The 16,793-nt window shown below is 30.5% G+C and overlaps 1 protein-coding gene across 1 annotated transcript; it reads left to right on the top strand.

Annotated features, from left to right (window-relative positions):
• Positions 1 to 4,464: 4,464 nt before the first annotated feature.
• LOC120334941 (uncharacterized) lies at positions 4,465 to 12,846 on the top strand. The gene is made up of 11 exons (XM_039402459.2): positions 4,465 to 4,551; positions 5,652 to 5,766; positions 6,438 to 6,568; positions 6,930 to 7,028; positions 7,345 to 7,494; positions 7,750 to 7,785; positions 8,758 to 8,898; positions 10,131 to 10,282; positions 11,039 to 11,097; positions 11,188 to 11,276; positions 11,429 to 12,846. Exons 1-11 carry the CDS (start codon positions 4,488 to 4,490, stop codon positions 11,728 to 11,730), a joined length of 1,338 nt encoding a protein of 445 aa, XP_039258393.2. The 5' UTR covers positions 4,465 to 4,487; the 3' UTR covers positions 11,731 to 12,846.
• Positions 12,847 to 16,793: the final 3,947 nt, after the last annotated feature.

Below are 16,793 nucleotides of genomic sequence, written 5' to 3'. Positions count from 1 at the left end.
GCCTTCAAAGTTCAAGTGTTTCTCGGTTCTTTTATTTGACAATGTACGACTTCTGTCATACAATGCTTGGATTTATTTAACATAAAATATATTTTATTCAATGTTTAAATTTTTAAAGTTAGTTATTCAGTCGCTTGTCCTATTAGAGTTATTTTAATACCTTTATTGAGTATTTTTGACAAACATCTGAACCTGGAGAGCAACAGTTGTTCCGAATGGAAATGAAACCGATAGACTTTGGAGTATATGAATGAGGTACCCTCGGTCTTAGATACAAAAGCACACAGTAAGACAAAATCAGAATGCAAAAACTATTGAAAATGAAATGCAATGAATACACCAACATGAATATGATATTAGAAAAAATTACAGGTCAAATTCCAAGAAAACAGATACCTATTTGCCTGGGTACAGGAAATAACCTCAAATCAATATTGACAACAAAGGATCCATTGATTGGAGAAAATGAAAGAAATACAATTCTCAGGAAAGGGCTTTTTTAATTGAATCTTATCTTAAATACCATGAAACACAAGATTCAGTAAATATGCAATAAAATATACACGTGATCCTATACATTTTGTGGTCTACCAGTTGTTAGAGTGATTCATTGCGGGCTTATCGGAGTCAGTATGGGTGTGTTGTTATATATTTAATTAAAATAAATCAAACATTTATGAAATAGTTTTCCAAGAATTAATTCATTGAATGATGTTCTTTTCTTCTTAACAGAGTTCAAATAGATTTGACAAGTAATTTCTACCTCCCGTAGTAGTCATGCTCGTGTTGAAATAATTTGTTACATTTTTTAGTTTTTATACCGTGAAAGTGTGTAATCCAATAGGTTGTGAGTGGCCATCGACTATGTTTTTTATATTACAAAAATTTAAATAATATAACTACTTTGAAAAGACAGCAAGGCAGCATTACTTTTGTGTAAGAGTTGTTACAAAATGAAAAATTGATTCGCTGACGTATAAGCATATGTGAAGCAATCATTCTCCCCACGTGTTTTTTATATTTAACAAAAATGACTAGTTCATGATGACGTGACAATTTCATAAATTGCCAATATCTTTTAGTAAATTACGTTAAAAATTATATTTAATCAGCAATTCATATATGAATTGAGGAATTTTCTCATATCAATCTAATATGTGGATGTTATCATATTTCAATTTTTTACAATGACTTCCTAAATTGTTAGCATAGAATGAGAATATGTTAACGAAGTTTTTGATATCATATTTGCTATGTTGAATTTTTCGATCGAATACTGAGGGTCAAATTCGCATTCAATGCTTTAAATCTCGTATAAATAGACAAATTTGTGCTTTACAGTTTGTTAAGTATTGTTAAATAGTCATTTTTGTTAATTACACTATCCCAAGTTCTAATTGTTGAATGCATATTTAGCTTGTACCTGAACTGACAGCGCCAAAATTACTTCAAGATTCGTATATGTTCCAATCCAAATAACAGTGATGTATGAAAACTTAGGCTTTCATCTTAAAAAACCTGTTGACAAAATAGATAGGCTGGCGTCATAGGTCTTCCAAAACGTGGAGAATATCACTTTACATTTATTCATAAAATATTAAGTTTTGATTTATAGTAATAATAATCCTTATGTTAAATCATGCTGTACAATCAGAAACAGTCATCTATCAAAGTACTGCAATCGTGGTTAAAGATAAAATTAGTTCTGTTTGATTCAACAAAAATGCGTAATTTGTCAATACTATCCTTCTCATTTCAGAGAATTTATGTGCGCGACTAGCTCCGATGTAATTTCGTGGATTTTACTGCTTTCGAAATCATAATTAATAATAAACATTCTGCTCGGTCGTCAAATCAAGTAATAAATATATTTAACGATTATCATAAAATGAGTAATAATTCCAAGATGTTTAATAGTTATAAATGATTTTTGTTTGGGCCAATCTCGGAAAATTTTTAGTTACATTTAAATGCTTCAACCTATTTAATTAATAAATAATGATATCAAACTTGAATATTGAGTATTTAATCAAAATATTGAATGATTATTACTCATGTCAGAATCTGTATTAATTTCCCCCCATATTGCTACCAATGCAGTTTGAATATGAAACACACACGACTGGCAACACAAAGCATTCAGCAAAGAAAGATTTTTTCAATAATCAACACTACATTAGTTCATTACCTCTATTCGACAAAATCTTATTTTTACAAAAATGTAGAGTAGTTTTCTCAGTTGTTCAAATTGTCGTAAAACCGGAATCAATGGCGTCGATCCGTGAAAAGTGCAACGGCTTGTCAGCAATGACTATCTCGTCTAGGATAGAGAGAGAGTAGTTCATTCCATTTTTCTATATCTGAAAAAATAAGCGAAATAACCTGGGATTAAAGCTTCAAATTGAAAGAGAAATTGTGATGAATTTAAGGCTTCGAATCTTTTTATTAGATTTTCTACTTCTGATTTGACACCAACGTGTAAATATTCAAAAAATTAAAACACCCAGTTCACATAATATTTGAATACCCGGAACAATTTTAAATGATTTGTCGAAATATTTATAATGAATATATATATATATATATATATATATATATGAAATTTGATTTTATAATCGATTTTTTTTGTTAGAGTAAATATATGACCAAAACTATAAATAGATTTCCAAATATAAAGGACTGCAAAAATCCCAGGACTTACAATGTAGTGGATTTGGTGTGAGAATTGTTTTTATTCACGCTTAAACCTTGTGACAAAAAGCATTCAACTTTCTAGATTTTTTTTAGATGGAAGTTTGCTATTCACTAATTGTCCTCATAGTAATCATTAAATTAGGGATGTTTATAAGTGACTTAGTGAAAAGTTTATTTCATTTTCAGAAGTATTATGTTGCAGATCGCTCACCACAGAAAAGTACAGTTTTTGAAACAACGACAATGATATTTTGTAATTTTGGTTCTGGAGTCATCTTTACATACGTTGATGATAAAAACTTTTAGTGTTAAATATTTAAATATTTTTAGCCTTTAATGGTATTCGATTTATTTTGTCTGAATTTCACGATGAATAAAAAGAATGAAATGATATACGTATATATATTGTTTGTCATCTTTTTTAATTTGAACAAAGTTTCTCGTTTTCATAGAAATGTGAGCTGATTAAAAAAATATTTGATATTAAAATATATACAGCTTGTTTATTTTATTTTTATAATTGTCGTCACTGTAATATACTACTAGATCAGGTTATTCATTTTATTATTCTCTTCATATTTTTGCCAAGTTTAGTATTTTCCGCAACGTGAACACGACTGATAAGAAAATTCATTAGGATGAATTGAATTTTGGGCTTTTCTGTCAATATTGCAATGCTTCAAAGTTTAATCGATATCGTATACGTCTCAATCAATTAATTTTCTTTCATTTAGAAATGAATTTTCTATTTATATATTTGGCATAGCCAAGAAAAATGAGCGCAATCGCATTCCCAATAAATGTTAAATAAGTATTTTACATGCCCTATTTTATTAATATTCTATTCTTGTGGGAAACAAGCATGACCTATAAATGTCTCGTATTGATTGTCCGAAAGATTTACGTTTCATGCTTGATCCAATTTAAAGAATAGCGCAAGCGAATCTCACACGACGACCTCTCATACGGAACTGAACAAATATTTGCCACTCTATTCTGTACATACAATACAATGAAGTATTCTGTTCGCTTACAAGAAATATGGAGCTAAATAGACTGCTCTGTGAAACGATTTGTAAGCGTGTATCAATATGATTTTAGTCTTCGAATCAGTTTGTAGATGCAAATGAATATAATTAGATAGTAAATACTAAAATGTATAAGTTATACTAAATACTGTAGTTTTATTTGACGTCAAGAGGAAACAATTAATTCGAACTACAATCTTTAATATCAATTCGTAATATTTGAAAATAAGTTGGTTCGAAGAATTATTTACTCTGCTTGGTTCGCTTATTCATGGAGTATAACTATAAGCTCTAAAAATATCAAAGAAACAAGAAAATGAATATTTAATAAAAAGTCCGTATTACACCACAATGTGTTTCAGTGGATAAACTATATGGAATTAGCAGGTATTTGTCGAAAATTAGCAGACCTAACCTCTGGTAACCCTAGGTTGTGCCCAATTGTGCGTAGCATATATTTTAAACTGCAGCAACTGTATGGAACATTAACTGTATTGAACATTTGTAATATATAACATATCATATTATTACTGATTAGTGTCATATCCTCATATCTAATAACAAACAAACAAAAGGTAGATAAGAGGATTTGTCATTTAATATTTGAATATTGAAGGAGCAGAAAGTGTATAACGAAAGCCCATTGCAAGATACTACTTTTTTACTTTATACTAATAAATTTATTTTATTTATGAAAGATCAAAAATTTAATACTTGTACGTCTATCATATTGTATAGATGAATATTTTTAAAGTATATCTATTAATGTTACTATGGTGTTTTATAAATATCAATTCCTCACAGAAAATCACAAGTAGACATATACCAAGTAAGATAACGTTTATTCTTTGCTAGTTTACATATCGTCACGCTAATAACCGAATTGCGTAAGTCATTTTTGGCGGTTTTGAGTTTTTTTTATAAAATAGGTATTTATGTAATGTTGCCCACCTGTCTGTTAACACAGATTTTATTTTAAGAATTCCGAAACCCATGGAAATATAGATTTTGTATAATATGCAAATTTGTTCAATTGTTACGTCATAATGAATTATCTTTGTTAATGTAGGACTATTGTGACGTCACAAAGGCAAAATAACCTCGGCGAAGGATTTTCGAGTTTTTGCATCTCAGATTCTAGCTTAGCGCTCATAAATTTTAATTTATACTACAGTATAGGAAAACGTGCACTTGTGATATTCACTGTCTGAATCCAATTCACCTTGGTTGGATTTTATATAAGGGTACATTGCTGTTTTATTCTTTATATTTAATTTTATTCTTATTTCGGTGGATGTGCAGAGCGTGTTATATTGATGAAATATATTTTTGAACATAAAAAATAATGTAATTCAAACAGATTAGCTATTTTGGGGATTAGACATCGTATGTACTAAGAATTATATTTGTTTTTATATTGTTTGAATTTCAGGACTGGTACATATAGTCACGTTGCAAAATTGCGTATGTCCCCTAGTCATAGACACATTTCTGCCTAAGCCACAGGGCGCCATTATGACGTCGTCAGATGACTGCGTCATACAAATTTTAACTTAAATCCGGCTATGATCAAAAAATTGAACTATGGCAAATTATTGACTCTCAATGGCATAGCAATATCATTAGGGAGTTTTAAAAATGACTTACGCAATTCGGTTATTAGCGTGACGATATTCCTCACTTCTTTTTATAAATTTTCAAAACTTTGACTGTAAGAATTTCCAAAAATAGGAAATTTAAAAATTAAGTCCGACATTTGACAATGAAATGAATGCGATCAGGAATTGAAATAATAATAAAGGTAGGCAAATTGATATAGAATCTAAGATTAATTTTTTTTTATAGAAAGACAATTTTATTAGCGCTTGTTTATTGTTGAAAAATTTATTGTATTTTCCATTAGTTCAATGTGTTTGTTATGTTCATCAGGGCGACCAAAAAATCTCAAATGTGTAGATAAAAACCTTCAACGAAATTTAGTATGGGAACCACCAAAACCCAGAAGTGATGAACTTAAACTGGAGCATTACGAAACTTCATACTGGTAATACTTATAATAAATAATTTAGCTTACTTAGTCCACTTATTTACATGTTATGTTCTTTGACAAATGCTATGGATCTTTATTATTATTATATGTATATTATTAATAACTCAAAAAGAATAATATTGAATAAAATTATACCATGGCTAGCTTGAGAAGCATATAGAACATACTTTTATTAGTTTCATGTTTGACAAATAAACACCTCTGTGTTTGTTTAATACTTAGTTTGATGTCGTTTCAAATAACGCTTACGAGAGCAAGGCGCAACGCTTGTCAGTGAATGTGGTCAGATATAACAGAGTTTCTATGTTTGCATTAAGTCTGTTTCTGAAGACTGACACGGTATTCTAAATATTGTTTTGTGGAGGGGATCTTCAACATATCATCAGGCATTACGTGATCCTGATCTTCATATTTCGAAACTCAATTGTGTAATTATCTAAATACTCTTCATGTAAGTAGTAAATGAGTTACAGAATATAAAAATAACTAACGCCTAAAACCAGAGTTCATTTCCATACCATAATAAGGAAAATAGACCCGATTATTCAGGAAATGATAAAATAAAAAGCCCAACAAAAATCACAATCTTTCTACTGATTAACCGTATTAAATACGTTATTATAGTTACAAAAATTAATTGACGTAACATCGATTAACCTTAACAGTGCCATGGCATCTTGCGATCCAAAGGAGCGCCTAAAATGTTATCAAGACACTAACCGCACCATAGAAGTCATAAATACGGCTTCACCAATGTGCAAAACTTCAATCGAGCAGTTGGATGCTTGGGGTGTTTGTAAGTAGTTAAGAAAGTATAATTGACAGTTTGTTTTAATTTTCCATATAGGAAATAAAGCAATGAAACTTTGACAAAGCATAACTGAAATTGTGTTTTCTGGTCCTATTTTATAATTTAGCTCCTTTTTGTCTAGAAGTTAACTAAATAAATTTTCATATCAATTTTCAGTCGCCATTATTGAATCTTCATTATTGCATTACACGAGCTTAGAGTAGAAAAATGTATTGGAAAACAATTAATAAAAAATACAGAATTTTTTTTTAACAAAATCATGTTCATTGTTCAAAGTTGCGACAGAAATAAAAAAAAGCTTTTTATTTTTTCCCCAAATACATGATTTATCTCTTTCTTTTAAAAGATATATTCTACGTCGAAGCTGTGTTTTCAAATACGAGTGACAAAACGACAGTAAAATCAAAGAAAAGACATATTATCTGCAAATCTATCAAATCACAAAGTAATGTTTGATATTATAGGTTTTAACACGCGTTCAACTTTAAAAAATATTTATTATATAATTAGATATCTATATGGGAGAAATGAATTCTATTTTTTTGGCATTAAATTATGAGTAAGGATGATGAATTAGAAAACATTTTAAAAAGTAATAAATTGTATTCTTCGTAAATAAAAATCGTTCGATTTTTTGTAAACAAAATCAGTCCGCTCACTTAGAAAATAGTTCACGTTTTATATTAAGTTGATATAATGGTAGTAATGAATTCGTGTTTGAGATGTTCAATTAATGATGATTGAAATACAATTTTGTTTAGTGAGTCTTTCATCTCCAAGCATCAATGCATCCTCAACAAAGGATTCTATTCAAGTCCATTCTGAATTGCCAACAGAATTCGTGCACGCGCAAAATGTTTCCGGTTACGAGATTGGAATTCAATATTCCTTCTGTCTTTATGAGGGTGAAGGTATGAAGAAAGCTTTAAATTAAAGCAATTTCGTCATTTTGTTTTTGTTTTATTTGTGACCTTTTATCACTAATGGGTAAAGGACTAAATTTATTTTTCCCAATTTAAGGGTATTCGTATTTTTGATTTTATACTTGGGATTTTGAATTAATTTTATCTGCTTTAGTAATAAAATTACTTGGACATAACACATAATTGAACAATATTTTTTATTAATAAAGAGTTCGCTGATAATTAAAATTATGATATATTTAGTTTCAGAAAACACGTCGAAAATCGGTTGCAGATACAGTGAGAACAAATTTTATATTTCATTTTTTTACGTTATATTACTTTGTCACAAAAGTTCAAATGTTTAGTGTACCTGCTTGCTATGGCCTATTACCATAAGTTCGCAGAATTCCATAGATAACAGAAATATACAATTGTTTGAAATTGATTGACTAATACCATGAGCCACAGGGTTGTTTACGCAGTCGCAGTTCTTGCTTGGTTCAGTAACCGGGTGCTTCAATGTACCTTCCACATAACTGCGATGTCTTATTTGCCTTGGGTTATCTGAGACATATTTGACAAACTATTTTACTTTATTTGAAACTACTTTGAACTGCGTGGTTCATAATTAAACTTTATTATTCTAATCCTTTGATATATTTAACAAATAAATAACATATTTTCGCTATATGAAACCATTATTCGCGATGGTTCTGTCTGTCCAAGCTTCAACGTCCTAACGATACCGATCTGGTGGAAATTTCCCACGTCGGTTATCATGTCACCCTAGTAATGTGCGTTTTATAGAAAGTTCGGATTGAAGTTTCGTTTCCATGGCAACTGCGGCGCCGATTGTTATAAAATTTTCAAGTTGTTCACTATTTAACGCGGTTTTCTCGTCAACCAATTCGAAAATTGAAATTCCTTTTTCATGACGTTACCTCTCGCAGAAGAAAATACCAAGTCTACCAAGTCGTCTTTTGCATTCCTGCCCCAATTACCTGGAGAAGCCTTGGGGATTTCAGTGAACATCATTTTAATTATTTGAAACAATATACCAGTACGCAATAATGTCTACGAAGCGTACAGCGCTTAAATGAACTGTAAGTTTTTGGTAACCAGATCGCTAACTCAAGCTGCCTCTATGTCTTAAAAATCCACAAGTATGGATGGTAACCTATTGCCTGAGTGCGAACCTAAACTACAGCGGAGGTCCTCGTCGGCTACCGGCTTGTATTTTTAATATTAACAATCACAATATTATTGCAGAAAAATGTGATTCAGTCTCAACTTTTCAACTGCTGAAATCCGGTACACAATATACAGTTGAGGCTTGGTTTGAAACATTTGGAAATGGAAAGGACAAAATTAAAAGCAAAAAGTCCATAAAACAAGTCAATACAAAAATAGGTATGTGGTAATGAGGACATTTATCAGATAACAAAATGCAAAATCATAATAAACATAACAACATTCCGAACTGAAATAACATTGCTCGGGAGTTTGAAAAACACATTTTTTGACCATACATAGTAAAGCAACATTTTGTTAATTTTGTTCAACTGGATACGTAGTGCATCTATTGATGGGTATGCTAATTTGTTTTTGTCGCCATGATTGTGGTTTTATTTGATAATGCTCGATTTTGGACACAAAATTGACTTATGGATTGGTTCGTTATTAGTTTTTTTTTTTTTCAGTATTCATGTTGCTGTTGTACATTAAAAGCTTTTCTGTTCATTTACTGGACCAACTGTTTAAACTTTTTAGGTGGTCAAAGTTTTTTTTCGCTTCAAAAACTTTCACGTTTATTTATATCAAATATTTTCGTGAGCTTAATGAGAATCGTTGAAGTTTAAAATTTTATGTTATGACATCGTCAACATTACAATTTGAACAGCTTAAATCTTTTCCTTCACAATCAAGCGATCTTGTATTTAGACTTCCGGAACTGTAAAAGTTTTGCTGATGATATTTTGATTTAGCCCACGTGACTCTTGTTTTTACAACTATTTTTCAGTACTTGACAATGGCCAAAGCTCATTAGAAGTTTTTGAGCCGCGACTCTTTTTTAGACATTGTCAAGTCTCGCGCCACACTTTAAAAATAACTAGCTAACAATAAGCTACAAATATCAGGTAGTAAGGCGAAAGTATGTTTTATTCAAAAGCACGTTGAAAATGCGTGGATGGAAATTTAATAATGAAATAAACGAAAAGTTTTAAAATGTTAATATATAAAATCAGGCGGGTAAGATCAAATCTAACAAATACTTTTTTAATCAGCATCACGCCCCCTCAAAAAATGTCTACGACCCATTTGTGGGGCCAGCCCCACAGATTGAGAACCACTGTGCTAAAAGATATAATTTGTTTTTCTTTCATAATTCTTTTTCATACTTTTTCTTCGTGTCCAACGGAGCATCTTAATTTACCCAAAGTTGTGATATGTGAAACATTTATAGTAACAGTTTACTCAGCACTATCGATCGTCTGGGACACACATCTTCGTAATCATTATTATTTTTTTTAAACGAATGCTTTTTTAGGGTTTTTTGATACTGGTAGCAATGCGCAAACCAATATATCCGAGCACTGATCTCTGGTTTTCTTTCTATTATCATTATTTACTACATTTAACAGATCCTTTTCCGGACGTAGCAAAAATATTATTGTGTGTATCATTGATTGGATTTTTTGTCTTCCTTGCTATATTTCTCTTCGTTGCAAGATATTTAATAAAAGCATGGAAAAAGATTAGTCGACAGTATCCAGATCAGTTTCCAGAAATACTGGTAAAGTTGTTTGCTAATTTATATTACATGATAACCTACTAAAGTATCCATGATATTTATTTCATTTTATTTTTTATACGGCCGTGTGATAACGTCATGTTTATACCTTTAAACAATGAAAACCACGATTTGTCTTAGATTATATTACCAAGTAAAGTTCAATATGTAATATTCAATATTTGAATGTGTAAATAAGGTCATTGAGTTTTGAATTATTATTTGAATGAAATAATTACACTATGATCATGGTTTTACAGGTTTTGAAAATAAAATCAAAATCTCTAGTCTAACTATACCTATAAGTTTTAGATATTGTTATTGCAAAGATATTATTTTTGTAGTAGCAAATGTGCACACAAATATTTCATTTTATCTGTAATTCAATTTATCCATTCAGCCCATTGAAAAAACATAGCTGTCGGCAAATAGAAACTGCTTTCGCATCCATTAAATCGACCAGAACCCACTTTGATCCTGTTTTAACGCCAAATCATTATTTTCGAAGCGTATGCTGATAACCACAAATAATAATTATTCAACATATATATATACAAATTATTTATTTAAAACAGAAATATAAAATATGGTTTTGTCTTATGATTCACCGAAAATAATTCCAAAACTATACGCAATAAACTAAAAATCTGTAAACATACGATGCATGAATATTTTAATCTGTGAGAAATATCATTGAATTTTTTTGGGGTATTCACAGAAGCAAGTGGCCTCATTATGAAAAATAATTTATTATTGCAGAGCAAATTTTTTAAAGATTTAGAAGCTAACCCAACCAGAGACTCGGATTTATTAAACAGGTGAGAGGCGTGTTATAATTTATACATATATTTTAGTTTTTGAGAAAGCATATAATTGATAAATATTTTAATATATTTTGTTTTATTAAGCACAAACTGGGATGTACTACAAAGGCGACATTTAACCAATCAGCCAGAACAAGATATCGACCCGATGAAAGAAAGAAATAGTTCAACAGGTATATTATTCATTAACTTTTGTTGAATCCATATTCATTTATTTATTTCACCCATAAATTTATCATGTTTGAAAAATTAACCCAAAATATACTTATTTTCAAATCTATACATCGAAAATGTATTTACAGTGCTTAATTTGTTTTAATTTCAGGTTCTAACCCTTTGAATGGCACAACATATTCAAATTCATCAAGTAGAACCGAAACCACACATGCGAATACATTTGAGAAGTGTCAAGAACCTGTGATTTCACCGCCCTCTTACGTCATGAAAAATCATACGTCATCTATTGTGAAAGACAGGCAAATTATTAATTTCACAATAAAGGATGTTTCTCGAAAAGAAACTTTATCAAGTACTCATGCTAAAACTACTAACACAAATAGTGAACTTTATGATGCAATAACACCGCAAACAACACAACGTAAACGTAATTGCGTAATAGTCTCATAACTTCTCGTGAGCAATTATTATTTGGTTCAGTTGAAAACAGAAAAATATTCCAGCAAATCTCTTCTTTTTGTTAAAAAGTACAGTTTATTATAACCAAAAATTCTTTCATTTTTTATTGTTCATTTTTCAAATTTATTTGGTTCAGCTCTCTTTTTTATTTTATCAATGCGTTTGCATCTCAGGGACATATTCCTGTATAAAAAATTGAAAAAATATGTTATTAAAGGTGGTTTCGCTGACAACAATATAATGTGAATAGCATTCGTGATATATACATAAAAAGAATTCCTTATTCAAATAAATTTTGATTTAATATTTTTTTTAAATGAGTCGATTTTGTAAAAACTTTATATGACGGTTGTGTTTTGAAAAGTTTATCAATTCAGTAACTCAGCTATATAATAATATGTGAGCATCTCATGGATGTTGTTGAGAAATACTTTGTTGAACCAATTATCGTTAAAGCAATTATAAATTTTGTTTACAAATATTTCTTATTAATGTCGAATGACTGAGAACGAACCAAATTTTAATTATTTCTTGGGATATTCAATATTTGGTAATAAATGTTTACCTCATGTCAACATTGAAAACCTACGTAGACTTCAACAAAATAATTTCAAACGTAATGCAACAGTCAATTAGAAGGAACTGATTTCGTGAATTAAATTTTTGAATGGTGCCAATAGAGTGAATCAAGCACAAAAATAAATCACAGTCTGCTATCACATCAAATTGATCGTAATGGTCTTGAGAGCGCCATCTTGCGACATCATCTAATATTTTCCAATATTCGCTACTCGGAATCGATATTGAAGAAATTTAATGCAATAATCTTTTATATTTCTTCATATAGTTTTGACTATTTCGGCTGTGGAAAAGTTCCTTTGTATTTTATACTCGAGGTTTTGAAAGTTACTGCAAAGCACAAACATACTAAAGGGATAATGGTTTTATGTAAATTGTATATAGCCATTCAATTTCAGCAACTGTTCAGCTGAAACGTTTTATTCAATGGCTTCTTGTATCGTTTCTTACTGCTTATGCCTTTCTATTTGTTATTATTAATATCATGTTATCATTTTTTAAATTTTACTTCATCACGTCAAAATAAACTAAAACATTTCTAAACAAAATATGACCATTTTTTCATAAATATTATAAAATTTAACGTGAGAAAGGCCATTTTGAAAGGATTTCCAATCGATATTTTCATGTCCTAAAGACAAAAAAAGGGATGAATTAGCGCTTGGGTTACCGAATAGCTTAGCGGTATTCAATGCGTTCATGTTATGCCTGCTTACCTTAAAGGTTAAAAACGCTGGCTTCGCAGGATTTCGTGGATATGGGAGAACGTAAAAATTTTAAATCCAGTGACGTCAAAATATTGTGTAACACTTTATAAATTTAACAACCCAAATAATGAAACTGCAACGTCATATTGCATGTCCGTAAAATAAGTTAAGACGTTATGAGCAATTAATGAATTTTGAACAAATGGGTAACATACAAAATTGTGAGTAAAATGAAGTATGCTCGGTTGTAAATTTGATAACTGCGGCAAATTAAGCAGCTGCAAGCTATGGTAAGATTTCATGATAAAATGTGACGTCGTGGTGCCTGTTTCTGATCGCGAGGGGTGGGGGGATTTTACCATGAGAATTAGAATCTAATCCGATTGAACCCACATTATGTAATACAATAGGCATGCTGTTTATTCTGTTTTATTTCAAAAATCGTGATGGGCAACTATTAATGGCTGTTTAACGAAAAAGTGAATCAAAGAAATTGGAAATAAATGCCGCAGAAAAATGATTTGAACCTTGTTTTAAAATTAGGAAAATGTATTTGAACAAATTTTATTTATGAGAACGCCGCTATATTTTGTTGGCGAAATATCTTACTTCAACAATAACAACAAATTATCATATTTTTTCAACTATATTCTTTCTATTTCTATTAAAAAAAAAAATTGGGGAGTGTTGAATTAACATCGCGAGCGGGTTGTGGTCTGGAGGCCATCTATTTAAATTATATCTAGCCAAAGAAGTTATTTTTATATAAACAAGATAGCAATATATGGACATTGAAGTCCCGTGAGTAGCCATAGTACCGGTAGGCTTTGCGATTACAGGAAATGAGCCTGAGTATATATTTCGCAAAATCGGAAAAAATAGCCAAGACGTAGGTTGCCATGGGTGACAGAATAAAAACGTTTCTAGGACCAATTAAGCACGCAACTAAAAAATAAACACTTTTCTGAGAAATAGGCACAACGTTACTTTATAAGACGCAAGCTGGAAAAAAGCACCAATCTTAGAAATACGCACGATACCTGAAAACAAGCAACTCAAGTCATCTTGGATGAATGAACAGAGATCAACCTACTGCTTTTTACTGCAATCATACATTCTTTTGATCTTTGTCACTAACATCACCTGGGCTGAACGTATTGCGTTGACCAATCACGTCATGAAACTTTTGGGTCACGTGTCTGATTGGTGGTAACTGACTTCAATGAACGCATGGGGCCGCGAGTAGCGTTTATGGAATGTCATGATAAGCAGCAAACGGCATGGTTTCATAAAATAAGGGAAACCGTAGTTCGCAAGTTCTATTCAAAAAAATAACATGATTCTATTTTGATATTTTGAAGTCACGTTTGCCGTTTTAAAGAGTTAAAATAAAACAATAAAATTTTAGGTAAAATATCGGATCTTGTGGGATTCACACGGAAATTTGAAAAAAAAAATAAAATAAATAAAATAGGTTCATGCGAGTGCTTTTACCTTCGAGCACTGACTTTTTAATTGATTATCCCTCTTTTTGTAAAGAAGGGTTATTTTGCAATCAAAAATTCGTTCAACAAAAAAAAAATAAATAAAATAACAAAACAAAACGTAGGAAGACGATCCATATGACCATATCATGTCCATTAATGACTTTTACCTAAAATTTCATTGGCATTAAAAAATTGAATGATATTCCTAATCTTATCTCTAGTCTGTATTTATGACAACCATTTCGTATGTGCGAATATTTATACATTTGCATTCCATGGGTACGCCATATTCGAAACGTTTTCAAGATTGATAAGGATTACGCGACTGCAAAGCGACACCTTGCGACCGCTTCATCTTCGACTTTATTTCATTCAAATTTAAAGACACAACATGAAGTAAAACGCTGTATATCTCTCCTAAAAAATTAAAAAATAAATAGAAAATTTAGGAGAATATTAACTTAAAATAAGTCAAATGTCACATGCTAGTTCCCAATATGTTGGCTTTAGTAGTTAGAAAATTAAATTGAAGATATTGCAGAAACAACGGTGAACTTTCTTTAAAAACTTTTACACACGCCACTCTAACCGAGGTACCAAATTGCTCACTATCTGGATAGTTGTGCTTCGTTCTGTGTTAAACGAATGATGGCTAAAAGCATGTTTCACAGATAGATAAATCTCATTAAAAGGATATTTCATTCAAAATTTCGATAGTTGGGTACTCCTGAAGTATGCGCACCAAGATGTCGCATAGCCTGAACCCTAACCTGGTACACAACCTGAGTTCAGGTTGTGCGCCATTTGGTGCGCATATTTCAGGAGGTCCCATAGTTAAATATTTTTCTTTGGTTTCATATCATTTTATAAATTTTAGCGGTCTCTTGTTATCTTTAAAATTTTGCTCAAATTCTTTTCTTTCCAATCTCTGATGTCGAGTATTCATATTTTAAATGGTATAGCATGCTGATATAAATTCGTCACCACTGAACGATAATATAATGTTTCAATATATGTCATAATATAATCTGATTTTAAACAAGTTTAATAGTCATACTAAAAGTTATAAATACTGATTTTGGATTTTAGTAACACATTTCAAAATTTTTTATGTGAATTAATGTTTGAGTTCAGTATTCGAAGTCATTTTAAAAGTGCCAAGATGTTTTTCCTGTTGTAGTAATTTACAATCCTATTTTTTTGAAAAGAGAATATCTGAGTATAGCCTGTTGTAGGCAATTCGTCAAAGCCTGATAAAATCGCTATCTTTGGTATAATTACTCATATGATCGTGAATCGCTCATCATCCTAAAGTGTACTAGTTAACTCACTTTCAATAAAATGTATCTCTTTCAATTTCACTGTAATTTATATTCATTTCAATCTTATTATGAAGAATCGTTTTCGGACAGATCTTAATGTGAAACCTAATTTAGGCTTTTTTAATCCATTTGCTTATAAAATTACATACCGAAAACTCATCTTAAATCAACGCATTTGTTTGGCAGTATTTGTTTACTGTAGATAACATGAGGTACTTAGAATTAGAGGACAAAACAAACATTTCTATATAACGAGGTCTCTAAGAACCGATGTATTGCAATTCACAAGAATGTTTTGTTGTGGCAGTTAGAACTAGACAGGTAGAGTGGCGTAATAATGTTATATAATCATTGTAGTTCTAACTCTTATGTTGCTATACAAAAGTATTTATCAAAGCACGAGGCATAAATTCGGCGAACTGATATGAATTCGATAGATCGTTTGAGTGGCATCAGAAGATTTGTCATTTTGTGTTGATCACAGTTTAGTTACGTAATGATTTAATTTGTAATGTCTTTGTAATGAATGAAATTCACGTTTTCCTGGTGGACGAAGAACAGTGGCAGAAAACAAATTAACGCATTGCAGATCCAATTAATCACAATTTTTATCAGAAATATGTAAAGGAGAAAAATCAAAACCAATTATTATGTCAATATTGCTAACAGTATAAATTTGTATATACAACTGTTACTTTTTAGACACAGCATTGCATCGTATACATGTATACGTGAGATATCGAATTAAAAGGCGAATAATTTGTTTAAAAGTTCATCATTGTTTATATTCGACAAATTTCTTAGAGTACATAATAATTCATTTTGGCAACCTATTTCAGTTAAACTGTTTCCACTTTTGCGACAGTATCACTACCAAAAATTTTGATTTTGATACAAATGAATACTATTTGTTTACACTATTAAACTTTTATCATTTTTTTTTCACTCCAATATAACAG

The sequence above is a fragment of the Styela clava genome, chromosome 1, assembly GCF_964204865.1.
Source record: "Styela clava chromosome 1, kaStyClav1.hap1.2, whole genome shotgun sequence".
In the NCBI taxonomy this organism is placed as follows: domain Eukaryota; kingdom Metazoa; phylum Chordata; class Ascidiacea; order Stolidobranchia; family Styelidae; genus Styela; species Styela clava.
This window is presented reverse-complemented; position numbering and strand designations above follow the sequence as displayed.